At 39.3% G+C, this 25,045-nt stretch overlaps 1 protein-coding gene across 5 annotated transcripts in view; it reads right to left on the bottom strand.

Annotated features, from left to right (window-relative positions):
* Positions 1-1,367: 1,367 nt before the first annotated feature.
* GALC (galactosylceramidase) overlaps positions 1,368-25,045 on the bottom strand; it is an 83,921-nt gene continuing 60,243 nt past the window's right edge. For 4 of the 5 annotated variants that reach the window (XM_053602039.1, XM_053602043.1, XM_053602041.1 and 1 more), the window contains 2 exons: positions 6,923-6,999; positions 1,368-2,703 (listed from right to left, as the gene is read on the bottom strand). In XM_053602039.1, coding sequence (XP_053458014.1) covers positions 2,557-2,703; positions 6,923-6,999 — 224 coding nt within the window. In that variant the 3' untranslated portion in view covers positions 1,368-2,556. The remainder of the gene's footprint in view (positions 2,704-6,922; positions 7,000-25,045) is intronic. The other variant, XM_053602040.1, reaches the window with a different exon arrangement.

Below are 25,045 nucleotides of genomic sequence, written 5' to 3'. Positions count from 1 at the left end.
GGGCTTTATCCCAGGGATTTAGAGATGTTTTATCATATGCAAATCTATAAATGTGATTCACCACATAAACAGAAGCAAAAACAAAGACCATATGATAACATCAATAGATGCAGAGAAAACATTTGATAAAATTCAGCACCCTTTTATGGTAAGAACTCTTAACAAAATAGGCACATATGGAACATTGTAAAAGCCATATATGACAAAAGCCTAGTCAATACCACACTGATGGGGGAAAAACTAAAAGCATTCCCTCTTAGACCTGGAACAAGACAGAAGTTGCCTGTCACCACTTCTATTCAACATAGTGGTGGAAGTTCTAGCTAGAGCAATCAGACAAGAGAAGGAGACCAAGGCTATCCAAATGGGGACAGAAGAGGTCAAACCATCCCTGTTTGCTGATGATATGACCTTATATCTAGAAAACCCCAAAGAATCTGGCAAGAGACTCCTGGAATTGATAAATAAATGCAGCAGAGTCTTGGACTACAAAATAAATATATACAAATCAATAGCATTCCTGTACACCAACAATGGTCAAGGTGAGAATCAAATCAAAGACTCAGTGCCTTTCACAATAGCAACAAACAAAATAAAATATCCAGGAATAAATTTAACCAAGGAGACAGAAAACCTCTACAAGGAGAACTACAAGTCACTGAAGAAGGAAATCATGGAAGACGTAAACAAGCAAAAACACATACCACACTCACGAACTGGCACTGTTAAAATGTCTGTACTACTCAAAGTGATGGGCATGTTTAATGCAACCGCCATCAAAATATCAGTATCATTTTTTGCACTAGAAAAAAATAACCCTATGCTTCATCTGGAACCAGAAAAGAGCCTAATAGCCAAAGCAACCTTCAACAATACAAACAAATTGGGAGGCATCACTTTACCAGACTTCAAGCTGTAATGCAAAGCTATAGTAATTACTACAGCATGGTACTGACACTGAACAGACATGGACCAATGCATCGGAACAGAAAACCCAGATAAAAAAACCAAGCAACCCCATAAAAAGTGGGCAAAAGACATTAACAGAAGCTTTTCACAAGAACATAGGCTAATACCCAATAAACATATGAAAATTTGTATATCTCATTATCAGGGAGATGCAAATGAAAAAATAATGAGATATCACCTAACTCCAGTGAGAATGGCTTTTATTAAAAAATTCCAAAACAACAAATGCTGGCTTGGGTGCAGAGAGAAAGGAACACCTATACACCGTTGATGGAACTGCAAACTAGTACAATCTCTGTGGAAATTTCCATGGAGATACCTTAAAGAACTAAAAGTAGGCCTACCACTATTAGGTATTTACCCAAAGAAAAAAAGTCATTTTATCAAAAAGACACATGTACTCAAATGTTTATTGCTGCACAATTCACAATCACAAAGATGGGGAACAAACCCAAACGCCCATCAACATATAAATAGATTTATAAATGTGATATATGTATACCATGAAGTACTACTCAGCCATAAAAAAAAAAGGTCAACATACGTTTTGTAATAACCTGGATGGAACCGGAGACCATTTTTCTAGGTGAAGTATTACAAGAATGGAAAAACAAACACCCATGTACTTGCTATTAAATTGGAGCTAACTGATCAACACCCATATGCACATTTGATAGAAAAACTCGACAGAAAGTAAACAAGTAGAAGTGAGGAGGAGGGAAGAGGTAAATTCACACCTAACAGGTACAATGCACGCTTACAACTTTGACTCAAACTGTAAAAAAAGCAATTCTTGTAACTGTTTGTACTCCCATAATATTCTGAAATTTTAAAAATCTATGCAGAATAACCCAGTTAATCTCCTAATATTTATTACTACAGAAATAACTTTAGAGGTAGTTTATTAATGAGGCACTTTAAATTTATTTTTTGAGTACATGTTTACAATCTGGTTTAACATTTTATTAATATTAATTTTCCTAGTTGGAACCCTGAATAGTAAATAGTTCCTTAAATCATCCTACTCATATCCTGAAATTCAAAGTATTATCTTAAAATGAAAAGAAATAAACACTTTTTAGAGTGTAAGGATAACATGTTGAAGAGGTTTTCAAAAAGTTAGTTCCAGTGTTATTTGGCTTTCAATTATGGCAGCATCATCTTACAAGGAGGACGTTAGCTCAGTGAGACACAAGGCCAGCATTCATAAATACATCTCAGTGATGGTCAAGTTACTCCCATGTGCGTGATCACTTGCAAGTAAGATGAAAACAGCAACCTTATGTTAGCACTAAGGCTTCAGGTCTGAACCACTAAAATCATTCCTAAAGATAGCAGCAAGGTACAGACTGAACTTCAGGGTACATATCAGGTACTGTTAAAGATTCACCTATTTTCTCCCTGGAATTATTTCCAACAAAATCTTCCATAGAATCAAGCAAAAATACATTTTTCTCCCCACTTATTCTTCATTATCTTTAGCTTACAAAGCTTCATATGTCAATCCATCAAAAGAAGAATTGGCTCTGAACCAAAATCATAAAGAAAGAAAAAAACTCCAGAATGTTCTATGATGCCCTGTGAGTATTAGGGTGCGGCTTCCACATGAAAGTTGTCAAACTGTGCAAATTCAAAGGAGTGAGTTCCAATAGCAGCCCAGCCATTCTTCGGGAAATTCACAGGGACGTTTGTCCACAGAGAGTTGTCATTCAACATACCAGAAGCAGAATGATCCTGGAACAGAGGTAAAGCATTAGCCAAGAACCAGAATAAATCTGTATTTAAGTCTTAGAACTATAATGCAATAGGCCTTAATTTAGTTCTTTTATTTTATAGACGAAGACACTGAGGCTTTACAGGATTAAAACTCAAAAAAATTGACTTTGAAAACATATGGAAAAACATCCTTTGAAAACAGGGAAATGACCCTCTGAATTCTGTTTGTTAATAATATATGGCCCTTCTTACTTAGGATTTCTCTCAGCAAAACACAACTCTGGTAAGTTCAAGCAAAAGTTTAAAATACAGAAAACATTTTCTTGGAGGAAACTTTTATCTCCTATTTAACTAGATCCCATATTACAAGGAATTCCTCAACATTTCTTTTGTGTACCACCAAAATGTAAAACTGACGAAAATCCAAAACTTTTCATTATACCATGAAGTTTTAGATAAAGCCTACTAAAATAAAAAACATGTCCTATTTAAGTAGTTGCATGTGTAGGTGTTGTGGCTAATGGCCACCAGCTCTTCAGACAGCACGGTGCTGAGGACAAAACATTAGCCTCTACCTTACTGTCCACGTAAAGTCTTCATTAAGGAGCTTTTGCCAGCCAGAAGAAAAGTAATTAACCTTAGTTTCAGTGTTCTATTGCCATGTACAGAATATTAATTCAAAGCCCTATGAAGCTCCTATGCTTAATTTGGAAAAACAGTAACCATCAGTTAAACTGATAATGGGGCGAGGAGTGATTAGAAGAAAGAACGTATCTACAAGGTGTGACTAACTGGTCCCTGACAGAGAAAGAAAAAATGCTGTCTTCCTCAGCAGGCTGCCATGAGGTTGCCTCTGTGTGCCTCGCACAAGGTAAACAATGTCAGATCTTATTACCATCAATATAGTACATTTATGAGCATAATAATTACAACTAAACATTTAAAACCAGCTACTCTTAAAAGGTAAAGAGCTCAAGATTCAAAGCATTAGCCAAGAACCAAAATAAATCTGTATTTAAGTCTTTTATAATGCAATGGGCCTTATTTTAGTTCTTTTATTTTTTAGGTGAAGACACTGAGGCTTAACAAGATTAAAACTAAAAAACTTTGATTTCATATATGTAATGTGCGGTATTAATGTAATTCATATATTAAAGCAAAAATTATTAACAGCAAGTTCACTACAGAAAAAAAAAAAGTACAGATTTATCAATAGAGCTGAGACTTGAATCCAAGTTACCTAACTCCAAATTCAGAGACACGTTCCTATTATTACACACATATACAGCTATCTTCAGCTCTAAAATTGCTTACTGAACATCTTCTGCAGCTACGTAATAATATTAACTCTGAGCCAAGGGAGTCATATGCACATATCATATTACACACGAAATCTGTCTAATAGCACCTCATCTCCTCCTTCTGCCCTCTTGTCCCTGGGCTTACGCCACCCTGGCATTCTGGTTGCTCCTTACACAAGGTCAGCCATGCCTGCCTTTGGCACCAGTTGTGTGAACTACTCAGATTGTACTTCCCATCATTCAGGTCTGAACTCAAACATCACCAACTCAGCAAGGTCTTCTCTGATCTCCCTGGTTAAAGAATTAATACCCTATTTTTTCTTTATAATTATTTATGTATGTATTTACAAGTGTGTTATCTTAGAGCAGGGGTAAACAAACTCTAACCCACAGGCCAGCCACCTATTTTTATAAATAACACTTTATTGGCACAACCATACCCACTCATTTACTTATTGTCTAGGGTTGCTCTCTCACTACAGCAGAGTTGAGTAGCTGCAACAGAGTCTAAAGCATCTGGCCCTTCAGAAGATATGCTCTAAGACAGCAGGAATCTACTCTGTCTTGTCTACTGCTGTATTTCTAGTGCTTGAGAAAGTGCATATAGTAGAGGCTTAGTAAAAAAATGAAATATATTTAACTCTAAAAGCAATCTCACAGATGCACATTATCTCCATTTTACAGATAAGGAAAACAGAGATTCAAAGAAGTAAAATGACTTACTGGAAGTCTACATGTCAGCAAGGAAATATGAATACTGGTCTGTCTGGTTCCAAATACTGCTAACTCCTTAGAATATTAACTTGATTCATTAAGAGCTTACCACATATCCTGTATTGTACCAAAATTTCACATATGTTATCTCACTGAATCAGCATAAGAAGGTATGTCTTTGTGATGCTATAGGTGGGACATCTGAAGCTGGGCAACATAAAACACTCTCAAGTGGAACCTCACAGACTTCAATGTCTGTTGTTCTAAACATGCAAAAAGCTGGCATTTGCTGAGGAAAGTTCAACCAATGGCCAATGCTAAAATGATAAAATCCTCATATGAGCTGTAATTTAGAATATGGACAACATAGAAGATGGTGTTTGGGGTCTTTTGTATCTATACAAAAATAGGTATATGCCAAATGCTGTTTAATGGACTAGGAATTTAGGATGACAAGAAAGACAAGGTCCCAGTTTGTAGTGAGCTTACCTTCCAGTAGGGGACACACTAACACACATATACTATGAGGAAGGAGTGGCTTGCTGAGAATTACAACAGGTTAATGCGACAATGGATGCCTGAGAGACTGCATTACATTGGCCAGCTAGAGAAAATACTCAATTCTCAGAGTGCATGGCATAAAACTGACATACAAGAGAGAAGCAGAATGCTCACAGCTAATGAAACAGGAAATGACGGAGCTAAGGGAGTGGAATGGGTGCAAACCAGCAAAATCCCTATCCATCCTGTGGCTAAACAAGAACCAATTTCTGAAAGTAATAAATCATGTTATATTAAAGACATACCAGAAGAAACATCTAAAATAGTCATGAGTGACTGTATGAGAGATACAGAACACAGAGTGGGTATGAGGAGGAAGGAACAGAGACAAGGCAGGAGGAAGCTGCATTCGATAGCCCTATTGATTTTGAACAATATATGCAAAGTACCTTTAAAAAGTTAATGTATTTTTTTGAATCTCATTCACAATTTTAAAGAATTTATTAAGTTATTTACTAAAAACAAGCCTAATCAGAAATGTGCAAAAAGTACACAATAAAGACGGAGAGACACGGGGGAGATATTAATGAAAGGTGACATACAGCATGCTCTTGTTCCTATCTTCTATGGGGAACATGTTATCATTTAAAATGTTAATTTTTCCCCAAATTGATATATAAATTTGATGCAAAGCTGTTTTAAAAATTCAAACAGAAGACTAAACATACTAGAATAGCAAAGATAATTTTGAAAAAGAAACCATGAGGAAACTGCCTCATTGGATATCCACACGTTGACTAAGTATTCTTTGAGGTCTTGCTCTGCCCATGTGCCCAACACTTTTCTGAGCACTGCAGAGCCAGCAATGGATAATCAGGAGAGGCCTGTCACTAAGGAGTCGTGTGCTAGTTAAGGGAGAAGGACAAACATATAAGCAATCAATAGAATATGCACCATGTCAAGTGAGGATAAAAACTTTAGAAAAATAAAGCAACCGAAGAGAGACAGAAAGTGAGATGGGGCACTTTTTTACAGCAGGTGACCAGGAAAGAATTCTGAAGGAAGTGAGGGAGTAAGCCTTATAATCAAAGCATTTAGAAAGCGAACATAATTTAAAGTATAACTTGGGATAGCAGACAAACACAACAATATGAAAAAAGGAAAGTTCAGAAACAAGTCTATGCACATGTGCTAATATGTTACATCGAAAAGTTGGCCTTCAAATGATGGGCAAAAGACAGTCCATGGAATAAAGGATGATGGCTATCCAATGGTTTTTAAAAAATTATATTGGGTATTTCCTCTTATATTTCACACATAAATTCCAGATACACAAAGCTTAAACAATAAAAATAAATTCTAGACTTTGTTAGTTTGGGCAAAAATTGTTACTAACCTTGAGAAAGGGAAAGTCCTTCTTAAATAAAACACAAAACATAAAAGCAATGAGAAAAGAGGGGAAATATCTGACAGTATCAAAATTTTTTAATCTATTCATCAAAGATACCATAAACAAAATGAAAATACACACAAACGAAGTGAATATCTGTAAATCTAATATCTGTAAATGTAATAGACAATGGGTTACTAACCAGAATGTATGATAAAGTCATAAAAATCTATCATAAAAAGACAATATGATATAAAAATGAAGAAAAAATGTGCTTTGAAGGTAGAGGAAAGCACATTTTACCTCCGGGCATTATGACTGCAATACCTACCTTAATAGTTAACGTGAGTGTATACCATTTTTTTGCTGTAACATCGACACGTCCTAAAGCATATATGATCCATCCAGCTGTAACACAAAAAGAGATTTATTTTTAAATCAAAAAACTGGCTCAGTCATGTTTCTTTCATCCATGCAGGAGGATATGGGTATGTGTATGTGTGTGTGTGGCAATTCTTTAGTAGTCTGAAGGTAGCAACGTTCAGAAGCTGAGAGAGGCTCCTGTCCAGAAGGAGAGTTGAAGGACAGAAATTTAGCAAGTAACCTGGTGGATTAGAGCTGCACCAAGAGATAAGGTTGAAGAACGCACATCAAACCTGCTGAGGTGAGCTGCGACACCAAGGATACAAACAAAAGGTACAAAGCGGACGGGAGTCCCCTCCCCCATAAGAACGGCTCAGAGTGCCCCACAAACAAACGAGCAGAGTTAAAAGGTCCTCCCACTACACTCCATGGGACACACCCTCTAAAAACTGGAAGTACCTCCCCTACTAGGGTGCAACAGCGTTCTCCTGCCAGGTATAAAACTGTATAAAACTGTATATATATTCTCTACATCCAATTCTGAGCTCCCAGCACTCCCCTCACTCTCACTCTGAGGTCTGGAGGCCTGTCCCCCAGGAGAATCACCCCAGATTCTTGGGTGATTTCTCGAGGGTGTAGACAGGCCCTGGACTGCAGCTGGTCAGTGCTGATTCTGCAGTACAGGAGTGAGGAGAGGACAGTCAGCTAAGAGGGAACCACGCCAGAGCAGTGGTGCCCCAAGGTGCTGAGCAGCAGCTGTTTTTAACAACAATAGGGCTCACCCCCAGATATTCCAAAGCCATACCCCATCTCCCTGGGCAACCAGAGGAGGCTGGGCATCTTCTCAGGTGGCAACGACCATGGAACAGATCTGGGACTGAAATGCAGCCCTGTGAGTAAAGGGTTTGCTTGAGGCAGTACCAGTCTGGGTGGAGCGCTGGGACTAGAAAACGCACGGGCAGAGATAGGAAATTCCCAGGGCAGGGCTGACCCAGAGGACAGCTTTACTGAGCCTAAGATGCACCTGGCCCTCAGGGGATCGTCAGCCTATAGACAAAAGAAGGCAGGAGGGGCTGCCACCGCGATCGGCTCCAGCCTGGACCACTGTAAGAGCTGCGTCGCCCAGACCTCCATTAGAACTGCACCGTGACCTTGATCGGTGCCCACCCAGACCAAGATAACAGCTGCGCCCGCCAAGCCTCCACATGCCCTGACCAGGAACTGTGGGAGCCACGCAACCCTGCGTCCTCCCTCCTGTACCCTCCCTGCCTCCACACCGGCCCACTAGTCTGGCCAGGGACACTGGTAGGTGCGTGTACTCCAGAGTCCTCCCTGCTTCTGTGCAGAGCCCTTCTCCTGGCCAGAGACTGCTGGAGCCTTGGGCTCTCTGTGCCAAAGTCACTGGGCACCAGGCACTCCCAGAACCATGCGCACCACCTCCCATCCTGTTGCTGGATCTGGGTGTGTCACACACCGGAGCTGCTTCCACAACCAGAACTCCCTAGCTGGGGCAGCCCCAGAGGAACTACACAGGGTCACTCCCTACAAAGATCCAGTAACAATAGGGTGATCCCGCTGGGGTCTAATCTTGAAGAGACACCTCCCCAACTCTGAGGACGACCAGAGGAAATGGTGAAAAACAATCATGAGGCGAAATCAACAGAAAAACTCTGGCAATATGAACAATCAGAGTAGATCAACTTCCCCAAGGATCAATGGGGCAGACACAGCACAAGATCCCATGCACAAACAAATACCTGAGATGTCAGAAATCGAATTCGGAATCTGGATAGCAAATAAGATTGAATTAGAATTCAAAGCAGTAACCCAAAAGATATCTGAAGAATTCAACAAATTCAAAGACCAAATAACCAAAGATTTTGACACATTGAGACAAGAAGTTCCATCCCTCAAAGATCTGCAAACACAGTAGAATCCCTCAGTAACACAATGGAACAAGCAGAAGAAAGGATTTCTGACATTGAAGACAAAGCTTTCAAATGCTCCCAAACTCTCAAAGAGGAAGAGAAATGGAGTGCAAAAAGAGATCACTCTCTCAGAGAGCTCTGGGATAATTCAAAGAAAACCAATATTTGTCTTACAGAGATCCCCGAAAGCGACGAAGTGGCTTCACAAGGCACAGAGTCTCTTCATGAGATTATGAAGGAGAACTTTCTAGAAATGCAAAGAGATTCTGAAATTCAGATAGCAGACAGTTTCAGAACTCCAGCACGATACAACCCAAATAAGATATCCCCCAGACACATCATAATCAATTTCATTAAAGTTAATATGAAGAACAAAATTCTGAAAGCAGCCAGACGAAAAAAAACCATCACCTACAAGATGAAGAATACTAGAATAACTGCAGATCTCTCTGCTGAAACCTTTCAAGCTAGAAAAGGATGGTCATCGACTTTTAATCTCCTAAAACAAACTAACTTTCTTTTTTTTTTTTTTGTAGGGACAGTCTCACTTTATGGCCCTCGGTAGAGTGCCATGGCATCACACAGCTCACAGCAACCTCCAACTCTCGGGCTTAAGCAATTCTCTTGCTTCAGCCTCCTGTGTAGCTGTGACTACAGGCGCCCACCACAATGCCCAGCTACTTTTTTTGGTGGCAGTTCAGCCGGGGCTGGGTTTGAACTCACCACCCTCAGTATATGGGGCCGGCGCCTTACTGACTGAGCCACAGGCACTGCCCAAAACAAAATAACTTTCAACCCAGCATCCTGTACCCAGCTAAACTGAGTATCAATTATGACGGAGAAATTAAATACTTTAACGACATTCACATGTTTAAGAAATTTGCCACACCTAAACCAGCTCTCCAGCATATTCTCAAACCTATCCTTCATAAACACCAGCATAACCCTCCACCACAAAAGTAAACCCACCCAGAAAATTTTGAACAATTCCAACTTCCACAGTAGCAAAAGGATTAAAAATGTCCACCGGACTCTCAAAAGGCTTATCAAAATTCTCAATTAATGTGAATGGTTTAAATTAAACTCTAAAGAGACACAGGTTGGCTGACTGGATACAAAAACTAAACCAGATATCTGCAGCATACAAAAATCTCATCTTACATTAAAAGACCAATATAGACTCAAGGTGAAGGATTGGTCATCTATACTCCAGGCAAATGGAAAGCAGAAAAAAGCAGGCATTGCAATCCTATTCGCAGATGCAATAGGCTTTAAACCAACCAAAATAAGGAAGGATAAGGATGGAAACTTCGTATTTGTTAAAGGTAATACTCAACATGATGAGATTTCAATTATTAATATTTATGAACACAACCAGAATGCACCTCAATTTATAAGAGAAACTCTAACAGACATGAGCATGTCTTGATTTCCTCCAGTTCCATAGTAGTTGGAGATTTTAACTCACCTTTAGCAGTGCTGGATAGATAGCACTTCTCCAAAAAGAAGCTAAGCAAAGAAATTGTAGATTTAAACTTAACCATTCAACGTCTGGACTTTTTTCTTTTTTTTTTTTTATTAAATCATAGCTGTGTACATTGATATGATCATGGGGCATCATTCACTAGCTTCACAGACTGTTTACCAAGTTTCACATATACCCTTGTAAGATGCACCGCTGGTGTAATCCCACCAATCCCCTTCCCTCTACCCACCTCCCCCCTCCCTCCCCTCCCTTTCCCCCTTCCCCCTATTCTTAGGTTGTAACTAGGTTATAGCTTTCATGTGAAAACCCTAAATTAGTCTCATGGTAGGGCTGAGTACATTGGGTACATTCTCTTCCATTCTTGAGATACTTTATGAAGAAGAATATGTTCCAGCTCCATCCATGTAAACATGAAAGAGGTAAAGTCTCCATCTTTCTTTAAGGCTGCATAATATTCCATGGTGTACATATACCACAATTTATTAATCCATTCGTGGATCGATGGGCACCTGAGCTTCTTCCATGACTTAGCAATTATGAATTTGGCTGCAATAAACATTCTGGTACAAATATCTTTGTTATGACGTGATTTTTGGTCTTCTGGGTATATGCCCAGTAGAGGAATTACAGGATTGAATGGCAGATCTATTTTTAGATCTCTAAGTGTTTTCCATATCTCTTTCCAAAAGGAATGTATTAATTTGCATTCCCACCAGCAGTGCAAAAGTGTTCCCTTTTCTCCACATCCGCGCCAAGATCTCTGGTCTTGGGATTTTGTGATATAGGCTAGTCTCACTGGAGTTAGATAGTATCTCAAAGTAGTTTTGATTTGCCTTTTTCTGATGATTAAAGATGATGAGCATTTTTTCATATGTCTGAAGGCCGCACGCCTGCCTTCTTCAGAGAAGTATCTCTTCAAATCCCTTGCCCAGCCTGCGATGGGATCCTTTGTTCTATTCTTGCTAATGCATTTGAGTTCTCTGTGGATTCTGGTCATTAAACCTTTGTCAGAGACATAACCTGCAAATATCTTCTCCCATTCTGAGGGCTGTTTGCTTGCTTTACTTACTGTGTTCTTGGCTGTGCAGAAGCTTTTTAGTTTGATCAGGTCCCAGTAGTGTATTTTTAAGCTGCTTCAATTGCCCAGGGGGTCCTCCTCATAAAATACTCGCCAGATTTCTTCAAGGGTTTTCCCTGCACTCTCCTCTAGTATTTTTATAGTTTCATGTCTTAAGTTTAAATCTTTGATCCAGTGAGAGTCTATCTTAGTTAATGGTGAAAGGTGTGGGTCCACTTTCAGTCTTTTACAGGTTGCCAGCCAGTTCACCCAGCACCATTTGTTAAATAGGGAATCTTTTCCCCACTGAATGTTTTTAATTGGCTTGTCAAAGATTAAATAACAGTAAGTAGCTGGACTCATCTCTTGATTCTCTGTTCTATTCCAGACATCTACCTCTCTGTTTTTGTGCCAATAGCATGCTGTTTTGATCACTATTGATATGTAGTCTAGTCTGAGGTCTGGTAGCATAATTCCTCCTGCTTTGTTTTTATTTCTGAGTAATGTCTTGGCTATTTGAGTTTTTTTCTGATTCCATATACAACGGAGTATTTTTTTTTCAAGATCTTTAAAGTATGACAGTGGAGCTTTAATAGGGATTTCATTGAAATTATATATTGCTTTGGGTAGTATAGACATTTTAACTATGTTGATTCTTCCCAGCCATGAGCATGGTATGTTTTTCCATTTGTTAATATTTTCAGCTATTTCTTTTCTTAGAGTTTCATAGTTCTCTTTATAGAGATCTCTCACGTCCCTTGTTAGATAAATTCCCAAATATTTCATCTTCTTTGGCACTACTGTGAATGGGATAGAGTCCTTAACTGTTTTTTCAATTTGACTGTTGTTGGTATATATAAAGGCTACCGATTTATGAATGTTGATTTTGTAACTTGAGACGCTGCTGTATTCCTTCATCACTTCTAAGAGTTTTGTACTAGAGTCCCTAGTGTTTTCCAGATATACTATCATATCATCCGCAAAGACTGAAAGTTTTATCTCTTCTGACCCTATATGAATAAACTTGATCACCTTTTCTTCCCTAATTGCAGTGGCTAAAACTTCCATTACAATGTTAAAAAGCAATGGAGACAATGGGCAGCCTTGTCTGGTTCCTGATCTGAGTGGAAATGATTCCAATTTAACTCCATTCAATATGATATTGGCTGTGGGTTTGCTGTAGATGGTCTCTATCAGTTTAAGAAATAGACCTTCTATACCGATTTTCTTAAGTGTTCTGATCATGAAGGGATGCTGGATATTATCAAAAGCTTTTTCTGCATGGATTGAGAGAATCATATGGTCTTTGTTTTTTAATTTGTTTATGTGCTGGATTACATTTATAGATTTATGTATATTGAACCAGCCTTGAGACCCTGGGATAAAACCAACTTGGTCATGATTTATAATTTGTTTGATGTGTTGCTGGATTCTGTTTGTTAGGATCTTGTTGAATATTTTTGCATCTATATTCATTAGTGATATCGGTCTATAATTTTCTTTTCTTGTTGGGTCTTTCCCTGGTTTGGGGATCAGGGTGATGTTTGCTTCATAGAACGTGTTGGGTAGTCTTCCTTCTTTTTCTACCTTTTGGAACAGGTTAAGTAATATAGGTACTAATTCCTCTTTAAAGGTTTGGTGGAATTCAGACGTGAAACCATCTGGTCCTGGGCTTTTCTTTTTAGGGAGGTTTTGTATGGTTGATGCTATTTCCGAACTTGATATGGGCCTGTTCAACATTTCCACTTGATTCTGGCTAAGTCTTGGAAGGTGATGTGCTTCCAAGTTTTGGTCAATTTCCTTCAGATTTTCATATTTCTGAGAATAAATTTTCTTGTAATATTCATTAAGGATATTTTGGATTTCTGAGGAGTCTGTTGTTATTTCATCTTTGTTGTTTGATTGATGAGATTAGAGATTTTACTCTTTTTTTCCTGATTAGGTTGGCCAAAGGTTTCTCTATTTTATTGACCTTTTCAAAAAACCAGCTTTTTGATTTATTGATCTGTTGTATTATTCTTTTGTTTTCAATTTCATTTAATTCTGCTCTAATTTTGGTTATTTCTTTTCTTCTACTGGGTTTGATGTTGGAATGTTCTTCCTTTTCCAGTTGCTTGAGATGTCCCATTAAGTTGTTAACTTCCTCTCTTTCCGTTCTCTTGAGGAAGGCTTGCAGTGCTATAAATTTCCCTCTTAGAACTGCCTTTGTGTTGTCCCAGAGGTTCTGATAGTTCGTGTCTTCATTGTTGTTTTGTTCCAAAAAATTGGCGATTTCTTTCTTAATCTCATCTCTGACCTAGCTATCATTCAGCATAAGGTTATTTAACTTCCATGTTTTTGTATGAGTATGCAGATTCCTGTTGTTACTCAGCTCAAGTTTTATTCCATAGTGGTCCGAGAAGATGCATGGAATAATTTCTATTTCTTTAAATTTACTGAGGTTAGACGTGTGACCTAAGATGTGATCTATTTTGGAGTAAGTTCCATGGGCTGATGAGAAGTATGTGTATTCAGTTTTGTTGGGATGAAATGTTCTGTAGATGTCTGCTAAATCCAAATGTTGGATGGTTAGGTTTAAATCTAAGATTTCTTTGCTCAGCTTCTTGTTGGAGGATCGATCCAACACTGCCAAAGGAGTGTTGAAATCTCCAACGATTATGGAGCTGGAGGAAATCAAGTTGCTCATGTCTGTTACAGTTTCTCTTATAAATTGAGGTGCCTTCTTGTTGGGTGCATAGATATTAATAATTGAGATCTCATCATAGTGAGTATTACCCTTAACAAATATGAAGTGACCATTCTTGTCCTTCCTTACTTTTGTTGGTTTAAAGCCTATTGTATCTGCAAATAAAATTGCAACACCTGCTTTTTTCTGATTACCATTGGCCTGAAATATGAACGACCATCCTTTCACCCTGAGTCTATATTTGTCTTTTATGTTAAGATGTGACTCTTGTATGCAACAGATATCTGGCCAGAGTTTTTGTTTTTTGTTTTTTGTTTTTGTTTTAAAAGGAAAATTTGGCCTGAGTTTTTGTATCCAGTCAGCTAACCTATGCCTCTTTAGAGGACAGTTCAAGCCGTTCACATTAATGGAGAATATTGATAAGTCTGGTGAAGTTTTGGGTATCGAGTTTTTCAAAAGTCCAGTGCCCATTTTTAATCCTTTCGCCAGTGTGGAAATTGGAGTTTGATCCGAAGTTTCTGAGTGAGTTCACTTTTGTGGTATAGGATTGGGTTGGTCATTATGGAGGATAGGTCTGAGAATATCCTGAAGAGCTGGTTTGGTTATGGCAAATTTCTTCAATATATGAATGTCATTAAAGTATTTAATTTCTCCATGATAAATGAAACTCAGTTTAGGTGGATAGAAGATTTGGGGTTGAAAGTTATTTTGCTTTAGGAGATTAAAAGTCAATGACCACCCTCTTCTGGCTTGAAAAGTTTCAGCAGAGAGATCTGCAGTCATTCTAATATTCTTGCCTTTGAAGGTAATGGTTTTCTTTCTCCTGGCAGCTTTGAGGATTTTCTCCTTCATATTAACTTTAGTGAAGTTAATTATGATATGCCTTGGGGATGTCTTATTGGGGTTGAGTCGTGCTGGGGTTCTGAAGCTGTCTGCTATCTGGATTTCAGAATCTCTAGGCATGTCTGGAAAATTCTCTTTCATAATTTCATGCAGAAGGGCCTCTGTGCCCAGCGAGGCCACTTCATCTGTTTCTGGAACTCCTATGATTCGGATATTCGCCTTCCTTGAATTATCCAAGAGCTCTCTGAGTGAGTGATCTGTTTTTGCTCTCCATTTCTCTTCCTCTTTGAGATTTTGGGAGCGTTCAAAGGCTTTATCTTCGATGTCAGAAATCCTTTCTTCTGCTTGCTCCATTCTGTTACTGAGGGATTCTACTGTATTTTTCATATCTTTGAGGGCTGCAAATTCTTGCTTCAGTGTGTCTAAGTTTTTGGTGGTTTTGTCTTTAAATTCGTTAAATTCCTGAGACAACTTTTTAATTTCTCCTCGAATTCCTAATTCCACTTTGTTAATCTTGTCTGCAATCCAAATTCTGTATTCGATTTCTGACATCTCAGCCAGTTGTTTATGAATGGGATCTTCAATTGCATCTGCCATATCTTTCCTTGGGGGGGTTGATCTATTCTGGTTATTCATGTTACCAGAGTTTTTCTGCTGATTCCTCCCCATGGTTGTTTTACTCCCTCTGATTTTTTACCCTGGGGCTTTGTCGAGGGCCTGTACAGTGTTGTGGCCTGAGAAACTGGGGCCCTGTCTGGTGTGGTGGGGCTAAATGGTTCTGCCTTGTTTTCAGCTGGTTTCTGTTCCACCCTAGTGAAACAGATACTTTGGATTGAAGTCTCAGCTGTGGAGAAATATCCGCAATTAAGTCACCACCCCCCACCGGCAAACAATTGGAAAAGAAAAATCAAACCTTCCCACCACCGTGCACCTAGGGCACCACCTGATTTGTCCTCAGGTGATTGGTTCAGTTCAAAAATGTCCAAATCAACTATCTCAGTCTGCACCTGTCTCGGGTGAGAGAGTTTAAGAGGTCTCTGGGAACTGGATCACAGGGATCTGGTGACTACTCTGGTGTGGCTTGCTCCAGTGCTGCGTGGAGTCAGGAGAAGCCACCCAGCCTATAAATCAGTCTGGGAAGGTTGCTGCCTCCTTCCCCACCTTGCACCACTTCACACCCAGTCACTGATAGCCCTGCAGTTGGCTGACCCAGTTGCCTGTAGTGAATTAGTACTCCAGGAGTTTGTACCTGCCTGAATCACAAGGAAGTTTGCCAGGCCGCTGCGCTCTGCCTCTCTCCAGCAGGAGGAGGTGAGGCCTGACAACCTCGGGCGCTAGATAAAGGTTGAGGGGTTTTCACTCAGGTCCAGTCTCACCCCTGACTAATGTTACTGACAGAACAGAACAGAACAACTCTGCGTTTCCCCTGCAGAAGAGAAGCTGAATTGAGTTCCAAATCAGCTTGTCTTTGCTCTTGTATTGTCTATAGGCTGACGATCCCCTGAGGGCCAGGTGTGTCTTAGGTTTAGTAAAGCAGACCTCTGGGTCAGCCCCGCCCTGGGAGTTTCTCTGGTTTGCAAGTTTATGTTGCCTCAGGCAAACTCAGAGTCTCTGGTTGCCCAGAGAGACAGGGGGTGTGGCTTCAGAATATTCTGTAGTGAGCCGTATTGCTAGCAAAAGAGGGCTGCTGCCTTATGGCTCAGGCAACCGTTGCTCCGGTGTAGCTCCCCTCCGGCCAATCGTCCACTCTCTCTGCTTCGTACCCCAGAGTCTGCACCAACAGGCTGCAGCCCAGCACTGTCTACACCCCTCGAGCAATCACCCAAGAGTCTGGACCCCTGGGGGACAGGCCTCCAGACCTTGGAGAGAGAGCAGAGGGGAGCACAGGGAGCGCTGGAAGCCTGGGGTTGCGGGCAGAGAACACACACAGTTTTACACAGTTTTATGCCTGACCGTATTATCACCAAAAGATGGCTGTCACACTGTGCCTCAGGGAACTGCCACTCTGGTGCAGTCCCCTCTCCACCGACCAACCGGGACTGGCCTCCAGACCCCATTGTGAGCGAAGGCGAGTGCTGGGAGCTCAGAATTCCAGGTAGAGACCATATACAGCTTATACAGTTTTATGCTTGGCGGGAGGACGCCGTGGCACCCCAGTAGGGGAGGTAGGTCTAGTTTTTAAAGGGTCTCTCCATGAGAGTGTAGTGGGAGGACATTTGAACTCTGCCCGGTTGCTTGTGGGGCACTCAGAGCCGTTCTCACGGGGGAGGGGACTCCCGTCCGCTTGGTGATGGATTTTGTACCTTTTGTTTGTATCCTTGTGGTCGCAGCTCACCTCAGCGGGGTTGACGTGTGTTCTACAACCTTCTCTCTGAGTGCAGCTCAAATCCACCAGGTTACTTGCTGAATTTTTGTCCTTTAACTCTCCTTCTGAACGGGAGCCTCTGTGGAAAGCTGGCTTCAGTCAGCCATCTTGTCTCCTCCCCTCAATGACTCCACCTCAACATCTGGACTTAATTGAAATCTACAAAGCATTTCATCCCAACAAAACTGAATACACATTCTTCTCATCAGCCCATGAACCATATCCTAGGCCACAAATCTAACCTCAGCAAATTTAAAAAAAATAGAAATTATTCCTTGCATCTTCTCAGACCATCATGGAATAAAAGTTGAACTCAATAACCACAGGAATCTGCATACCCATATAAAACAGGGAAGCTAAACAACCTTATGCTGAAGGATAGATGGGTTATAGACAAGATTAAGAAGGAAATCACCAAATTTTTGGAACAAAACAACAATCAAGACACGAATTATCAGAACCTTTGGGATACTGCAAAGGCAATTGTAAGAGGGAATTTATAATATTGCAAGCCTTACTCAAGAAAACGGAAAGAGAGGAAGTGAATAACTTAATGGGACATCTCAAGCAACTGGAGAAGGAAGAACTTCCAACCCCAAACCCAGCAGAAGAAAAGAAATAACCAAACTCAGAGCAGAATTAAATGAATTATACAACAAAAGAATTATACAACAGATCAATAATCCAAAAGTTGGTCTTTTGAAAACATCAATAAAATATATAAACATTTGGCCAACCTAACAAAGAAAAAAAGATTGAAATCGCTAATTTCATCAATCAGAAATGTTAATGATGAAATAACAACAGACCCCTCAGAAATTCTAAAAATCCTTAATGAATACCAGAAACTCTACTCTAAGAAAGATGAAAATCTGAAAGAAATTGACCAACTGGAAGTATGCCACCGACCAAGAATTAGCCAGAATGAAGTGGAAATGTTGAACAGGCCTATATCAACATCAACTATACAAAATCTCCCTAAAAAGAAAAGCCCAGGACTAGATGGCTTTATGTCAGAATTCTACCAAACCTTTAAAGAAGAACTAGTACCTATATTACTAAACCTCTTCCAAAATATAGAAAAAGAAACAATATTACTCAACACATTCTATGAAGGAAACATCACCTTGATCCCCAAACCAGAGAAAGACCCAACAACAGAAGAAAATTATAGACCAATGTCACTAATGAATATTGATGCTAAAACACTCAATAAGATCCTAACGAACAAAATCCAACAACACATCAAAAATTTATACACCATGACCAAGTGGGATTTATCCCAGGGTTCAAGGCTGGTTCAATATATGTAAATCTATAAATGTAATTCAGCACATAAACTAAAAAATAAGGACCATATGATTCTTTCATTTGATGCAGAAAAAGCTTTTGATAATATCCAGCACCCCTTCATGATCTGAACACTTAAGAAAATTGGTATAGAAGGGACATTTCTTAAACTAATAGAGGCCATCTACAGCAAACACACAGCCAATATCATATTGAATGGAGTTAAATTGAAATCATTTCCACTTAGATCAGGGACCAGGCAAGGTTGCCCATTGTCTCCATTGCTCTTTAACATTGTAATGGAAGTTTTAGCCATTGCAATTAGGAAAGAAAATGTGATCAAGGGTATCCACATAGGGTGAGAAAAGATCAAACTTTCACTCTTCGCAGATGATATGATCGTATATCTGGAAAACACTAGGGATTCTACCACAAAACTTTTAGAAGTGATCAAGGAATACAGCAATGTCTCAGGCTACAAAATCAATACCCATAAATCTGTAGCCTTTATATATACCAACAATAACCAAGCTGAAACAACAATCAAGGACTCTATTCCTTTCACAATAGTGCCAAAGAAGATGAAATATTTGGGAGTATACCTAACAAAGGACGTGAAAGATCTCTACAAAGAGAACTATGAAACTTTAAGAAATAGCTGAAGATGTTAAAAAATGGAAATACATACCATGCTCATGGATGGAAAGAATCAACATTGTTAAAATGTCTATACTACTCAACGCAATATATAATTTTAATGCAATTCCTATTAAAGCTCCATTGTCATACTTTAAATATCTCCAAAAAATAATACTTTGTTTTATATGGAATCAGAAAAAACCTAAAATAGCCAAAACATTACTCAGCAATAAAAACAAACCAGAAGGAATAACGCAACCAGACCTAAGACTGTACTATCAATCGATAGTGATCAAAACAGCATGGTACTGGCACAAAAACAGAGAAGTAGATGTCTAGAACACAATAGAGAATCAAGAGATGAATCCAGCTACTTACCGTTATTTGATCTTTGACAAGTCAATTAAAAACATCAATGGGGAAAAGATTCCCTATTTAACAAATGGTGCTGGGTGAACTGGCTGGCAACCTGTAGAAGATTGAAACTGGACCCACACCTTTCACCATTAACTAAGATAGACTCTCACTGGATAAAAGATTTAAACTTAACATGAAACTATAAAAATACTTGAAGAAAGTGCAGGGAAAACTCTTGAAGGAATCAGCCTGGGTGAATATTATATGAGGAGGACTCCCCAGGCAATTGAAGCAGTATCAAAAATACACTACTGGGACCTGATCAAACTAAAAAGCTTCTGCACAGCCAAGAACATAGTAAGTAAAGCAAGCAGACAGCACAGAGGATGGGAGAAAATATTTGCAGGTTATACCTCTGATAAAGGTTTAATAACCAGAATCCACAGAGAACTCAAACGTATTAAAAAAAGAACAAGCGATCCCATCTCAGGGTGGGCAAGGGAATTAAAGAGAAAATTCTCTAAAGAAGACAGACGCATGATCTACAGACACATGAAAAAAAGCTCATCATCTTTAATCATCAGAGAAATGCAAATCAAAATGACTTTGAGATATCAACTAAACCCAGTAAGAGTAGTCCACATAACAAAATCTCAAAACCAGAAATGTTGGCGTGGATATGGAGAAAAGGGCACACTTCTACACTGCTGGTGGGGATGCAAATTAATACATTCCTCTGGGAAAGATGTTGGGAGAACACTTAGAGACTTAAAAATAGATCTGCCATTCAATCCTATAATTCCTCTACTACGCATATACCCAGAAGACCAAAAATCACATCATAACAAAGATATTTGTACCAGAATGCTTATTTCAGCCCTATTCATAATCGCTAAGTCATGGAAAAAGCCCAAGTGCCCATCAATCCACTAATGGATTAATAAATTGTGGTATATGTACACCATGGAATACTATGCAGCCTTAAAGAAAGATGGAGACTTTACCTCTTTCATGTTTACATGGATGGAGCTGGAAAATATTCCTCTTAGCAAAGTATCTCAGGAATGGAAGAAAAACTATCCAATGTACTCAGCCCTACTATGAAGCAAACATAGCTTTCACATGAAGACTATAACCCAACTATAGCACAAGAATATGGGGAAAGGGCCAAGGAAGGGGAAAGGAGGGGGGAGGTTAGGGTGGAGGGAGGGTGATGGGTGGGGCCACACCTACGGTGCTTCTTAGAATGGGTACAGGGGAAACTTACTAAATGCAGAATACAAATGTTTACATACAATAACTAAGAAAATGCCATGAAGGCTATGTTGAACAGTTTGATGAGAATATTTCAGATTGTATATGAAACCAGCACATTGTACCCCTTGATTGCACTAATGCACACAGCTATGATTTAACAATCAAACAAAAAAGGGAAGGTAGGAGGCTAGAACTGACAGCTAACCAGACTGCAAAGACAAACCTGCAGGAACACAAACAGGGCCTGAGGCGCAGGTTCTGGGAACTCAAAACAGTTTTTCTTCTGCAGGGGAATTTAGCAGGGACAGAAACAAATTCCCGCAAAGTTGTTCTGTTCTGTTAGTAACATCAATCAGACGCAGGGCTGGAACTGACAGAACACACCCCAGCCTCTATCAAGTGCACCAGGTTGTCAGCCCTCACCTCCCCCTGCTGGATAGAGGCAGAGAGCAGCAGCCTGGTGGACGAGATATAGATTTCCTTGTGATTCAGGCAGGTGCAACCCCCTGGAGTATCTGCTCATTGGAGGCAACTGAGTCACAGCCCTGCGGGGCTATTAGTGACTGGGTGTGACAGAGGTTCAAGATGGAGAAGGAGGCATCAACCTTCCCAGAATAATTTATTTCTGGGTGGGTCCTCCTGACTTCACAGAGCACCGGAGCAAGTCATATTTGAATTGTCAGCAGACCCCTGCGATCCAGTTGCCAGAGAACTTTTAAACTCTCCCAGCTGAGACAGGTGCTGACTGAGACAAATGATTTGGACCTTTTGAACTGAGCCAATTGCTTGAGGACTATCCAAGTGGTGTCCTGGGTGTGTGGTTGTAGGAAGGGTTGATTTTCCTTTCCCAATTGTTGCCTGTGGGGGACGGAATGACTTAATTGCTCGTATTTCTCCACAGCAGAGACTTCAAACCAGAGTAACTGTTTCACTAGGATTGGACAGAAACTAGCTGAAAACAAGACAGAACCACTTAGCTGCACCACACCAAACAGATCCCCAGTTTCTAAGGCCGTAACACTGTATGGGTCCTTCACAAAGCTCAGGGGAAAAGTCAAATGGTGTAAAATAATCATGGGGCAGAATCAGCAGAAAAACTCTGGTAACATAAGTAACCATAATAGAAACCCCCCCAAAGGAAAGATATGGCAGACGTAACTGAATATCCCATTCATAAACGGCTGGCCGAGATGTCAGAAATCGAATTAAGAATTTGGATTGCAAATAAGATTAATAGAATGGAGGAAAATTTGGAATTAGAAATTCGAAGAGCAATTCAAAAGTCAGAATTAGAAATTCGAGGAGAAATGCAAAAGTTGTCTCAAGAATTTAACGAATTTAAAGACAAAACCACCAAAGATTTTGACACACTGAAGCAAGAATTTGCAGCTCTCAAAGATCTGAAAAAAAGCAGTAGAATCCCTCAGTAACAGAGTGCAGCAAGCAGAAGAAAGGATTTCTGACATTGAAGACAATGCTTTTGAATGCTCCCAAACTCTCAAAGAGGAAGTGAAATGGAGAGCAAAAATGGATCATTCTCTCAGAGAGCTCTGGGATAATTTGAAGAAGGCTAATATCTGCCTCATTGGACTCCTTGAAAGTGATGAAGTGGCCTCACAAGGCACACAGGCCCTTCTCCATAAAATTATGAAAGAGAATTTTCCAGACATGCCAAGAGATTCTGAAATTCAGATAGCAGACACTTTCGGAACCCCAGCACAACTCAATCCGAATAAGACATCCCCCAAACATATCATAATTTCACTAAAGTTAATATGAAGGAGAAAATTCTGAAAGCAGCCAGAAATAAGAAATACATTACCTACAAAGGGAAGAATATTAGAATGACTGCAGATCTCTTTGCTGAAACTTTTCAAGCCAGAAGAGGGTGGTCATTGACTTTTAATCTCCTAAAAGAAAATAACTTTCAACCCTAGATCCTGTATCCAGCTAAACTGAGTTTCATTTATAATGGAGAAACTAAACACTTTAATGACATTCATATGCTAAAGAAATTTGCCATAACCAAACCAGTTCTTCAGGGTATTCTCAGACCTATCCTCCATAATGACTGGCCCAATCCTCTACCACAAAAGTAAACTCACTCAGAAACTTTTCATCAAACTCCAACTTCCACAGTGGCGAAAGGGTTAAAAATGTCCATTGGACTTTTGAAAAACTTGATACCCAAAATTTTACCAGACTTATCAATATTCCCCATTAATGTGAATGGCTTAAACTGTCCTCTAAAGAGGCTCAGGTTAGCTGACTGGATACAAAAACTCAGGCCAGATATTTGCTGCAGACAAGAGTCACATCTGACCTTAAAAGGATGGTCATCCATATTTCAGGCAAATGGTAACCAGAAAGCAGGTGTTCCAATTGTATTTGCAGACACAATAGGTTTTAAACCAACAAAAGTAAGGAAAAATAAGAATGGTCACTTCATATTTGTTAAGGGTAATACTCAACATGATGAGATTTCAATTATTAATATTTATGCACCCAACCAGAATGCACCTCAATTTATAAGTGAAACTCTAACAGACATGAGCAACTTGATTTCCTCCAGCTCCACAATAGTTAGAGATTTCAACACTCCTCTGGCAGTGTTGGATAGATCCTCCAATAAGAAGCTGGGCAAAGAAATTTCAGATTTAAACCTAACCATCCAACATTTGGATTTAGCAGACATCTACAGAACATTGCATCCCAACAAAACTGAATAAACATACTTCTCATCAGCCCACAGAATATACTCCAAATTCAATCACATCTTAGGTCACAAGTCTAACCTCAGCAAATTTAAAGGAATAGAAATTATTCCTTGCATCTTCTTGGACCACCATAGAATAAAAGTTGAACTCAGTAACAACAGGAATCTGCATACTCATTCAAAAACATGGAAGTTTAATAACCTTATGATGAATGATAGCTGGGTCAGAGATGAGATTAAGAAGGATATGGCCGAATTTTTGGGAAAAAATGACAATGAAGACATGAATTAACAGAACCTCTGGGATACCACAAAGGCAGTCCTAAAGAGGGAAATTTATAGCACTGCAAGCCTTCCTCAAGAGAACGGAAAGAGAAGAAGTTAACAACTTAATGGGACATCTCAAGCAACTCGAAAAGGAAGACCATTCCAACCCCAAATGCAGTAGAAGAAAAGAAATAACCAAAATTACAGCAGAATTAAATGAAATTGAAAACTAAAGAATTATACAACAGATCAATAAATCAAAAAGTTGGTTTTTTGAAAAAGTCAATAAAATAGATAAACCTTTGGCTAACCTAACCAGGAAAAAAAGACTAAAATCTCTAATGTCATCAATCAGAAACGACAAAGACAAAATAACAACAGACTCCTCAGAAATTCAAAAAATCCTTAATGAATATTGCAAGAAACTTCATTCTCAGAAATATGAAAATCTGAAGGAAATTGACCAATACTTGGAAGCATGTCACCTTCCAAGACTTAGCCAGAATCAAGTGGAAATGTTGAACAGGTCCATATCAAGTTTGGAAATAGCATCAACCATACAAAACCTCCCTGAAAAGAAAAGCCCGGGACCAGATGGCTTCACGTCAGAATTCTACCAAACCTTTAAAGAGGAATTAGTACCTATATTACTCAACCTGTTCCAAAATGTAGAAAAAGAAGGAAGACTACCCAACACATTCTATGAAGCAAACATCACCCTGATCCCCAAACCAGGAAAAGACCCAACAAGAAAAGAAAATTATAGACCAATATCACTAATGAATATAGATACAAAAATATTCAACAAGATCCTAACAAACAGAATCCAGCAACACATCAAACAATTTATACATCATGACCAAGTTGGTTTTATCCCAGGGTCTCAAGGCTGGTTCAATAAACATAAAACTATAAGTATAATTCAGCACATAAACAAATTAAAAAAACAAAGACCATATGATTCTCTCAATTGATGCAGAAAAAGCTTTTGATAATATCCAGCATCCCTTCATGATCAGAACACTTAAGAAAATTGGTATAGAAGGACATTTCTTAAAATGATAGAGGCCATCTACAGCAAACCCACAGCCAATATCATATTGAATGGAGTTAAATTGAAATCATTTCCACTCAGATCAGGAACCAGACAAGGCTGCCCATTGTCTCCACTGCTCTTTAACATTGTAATGGAACTTTTAG

Source organism: Nycticebus coucang, chromosome 9, assembly GCF_027406575.1.
Source record: "Nycticebus coucang isolate mNycCou1 chromosome 9, mNycCou1.pri, whole genome shotgun sequence".
Classification (NCBI taxonomy): Eukaryota; Metazoa; Chordata; class Mammalia; order Primates; family Lorisidae; genus Nycticebus; species Nycticebus coucang.
Note: the sequence above shows the minus strand (reverse complement) of the source record. Positions and strands in the feature narration are given on the sequence as shown.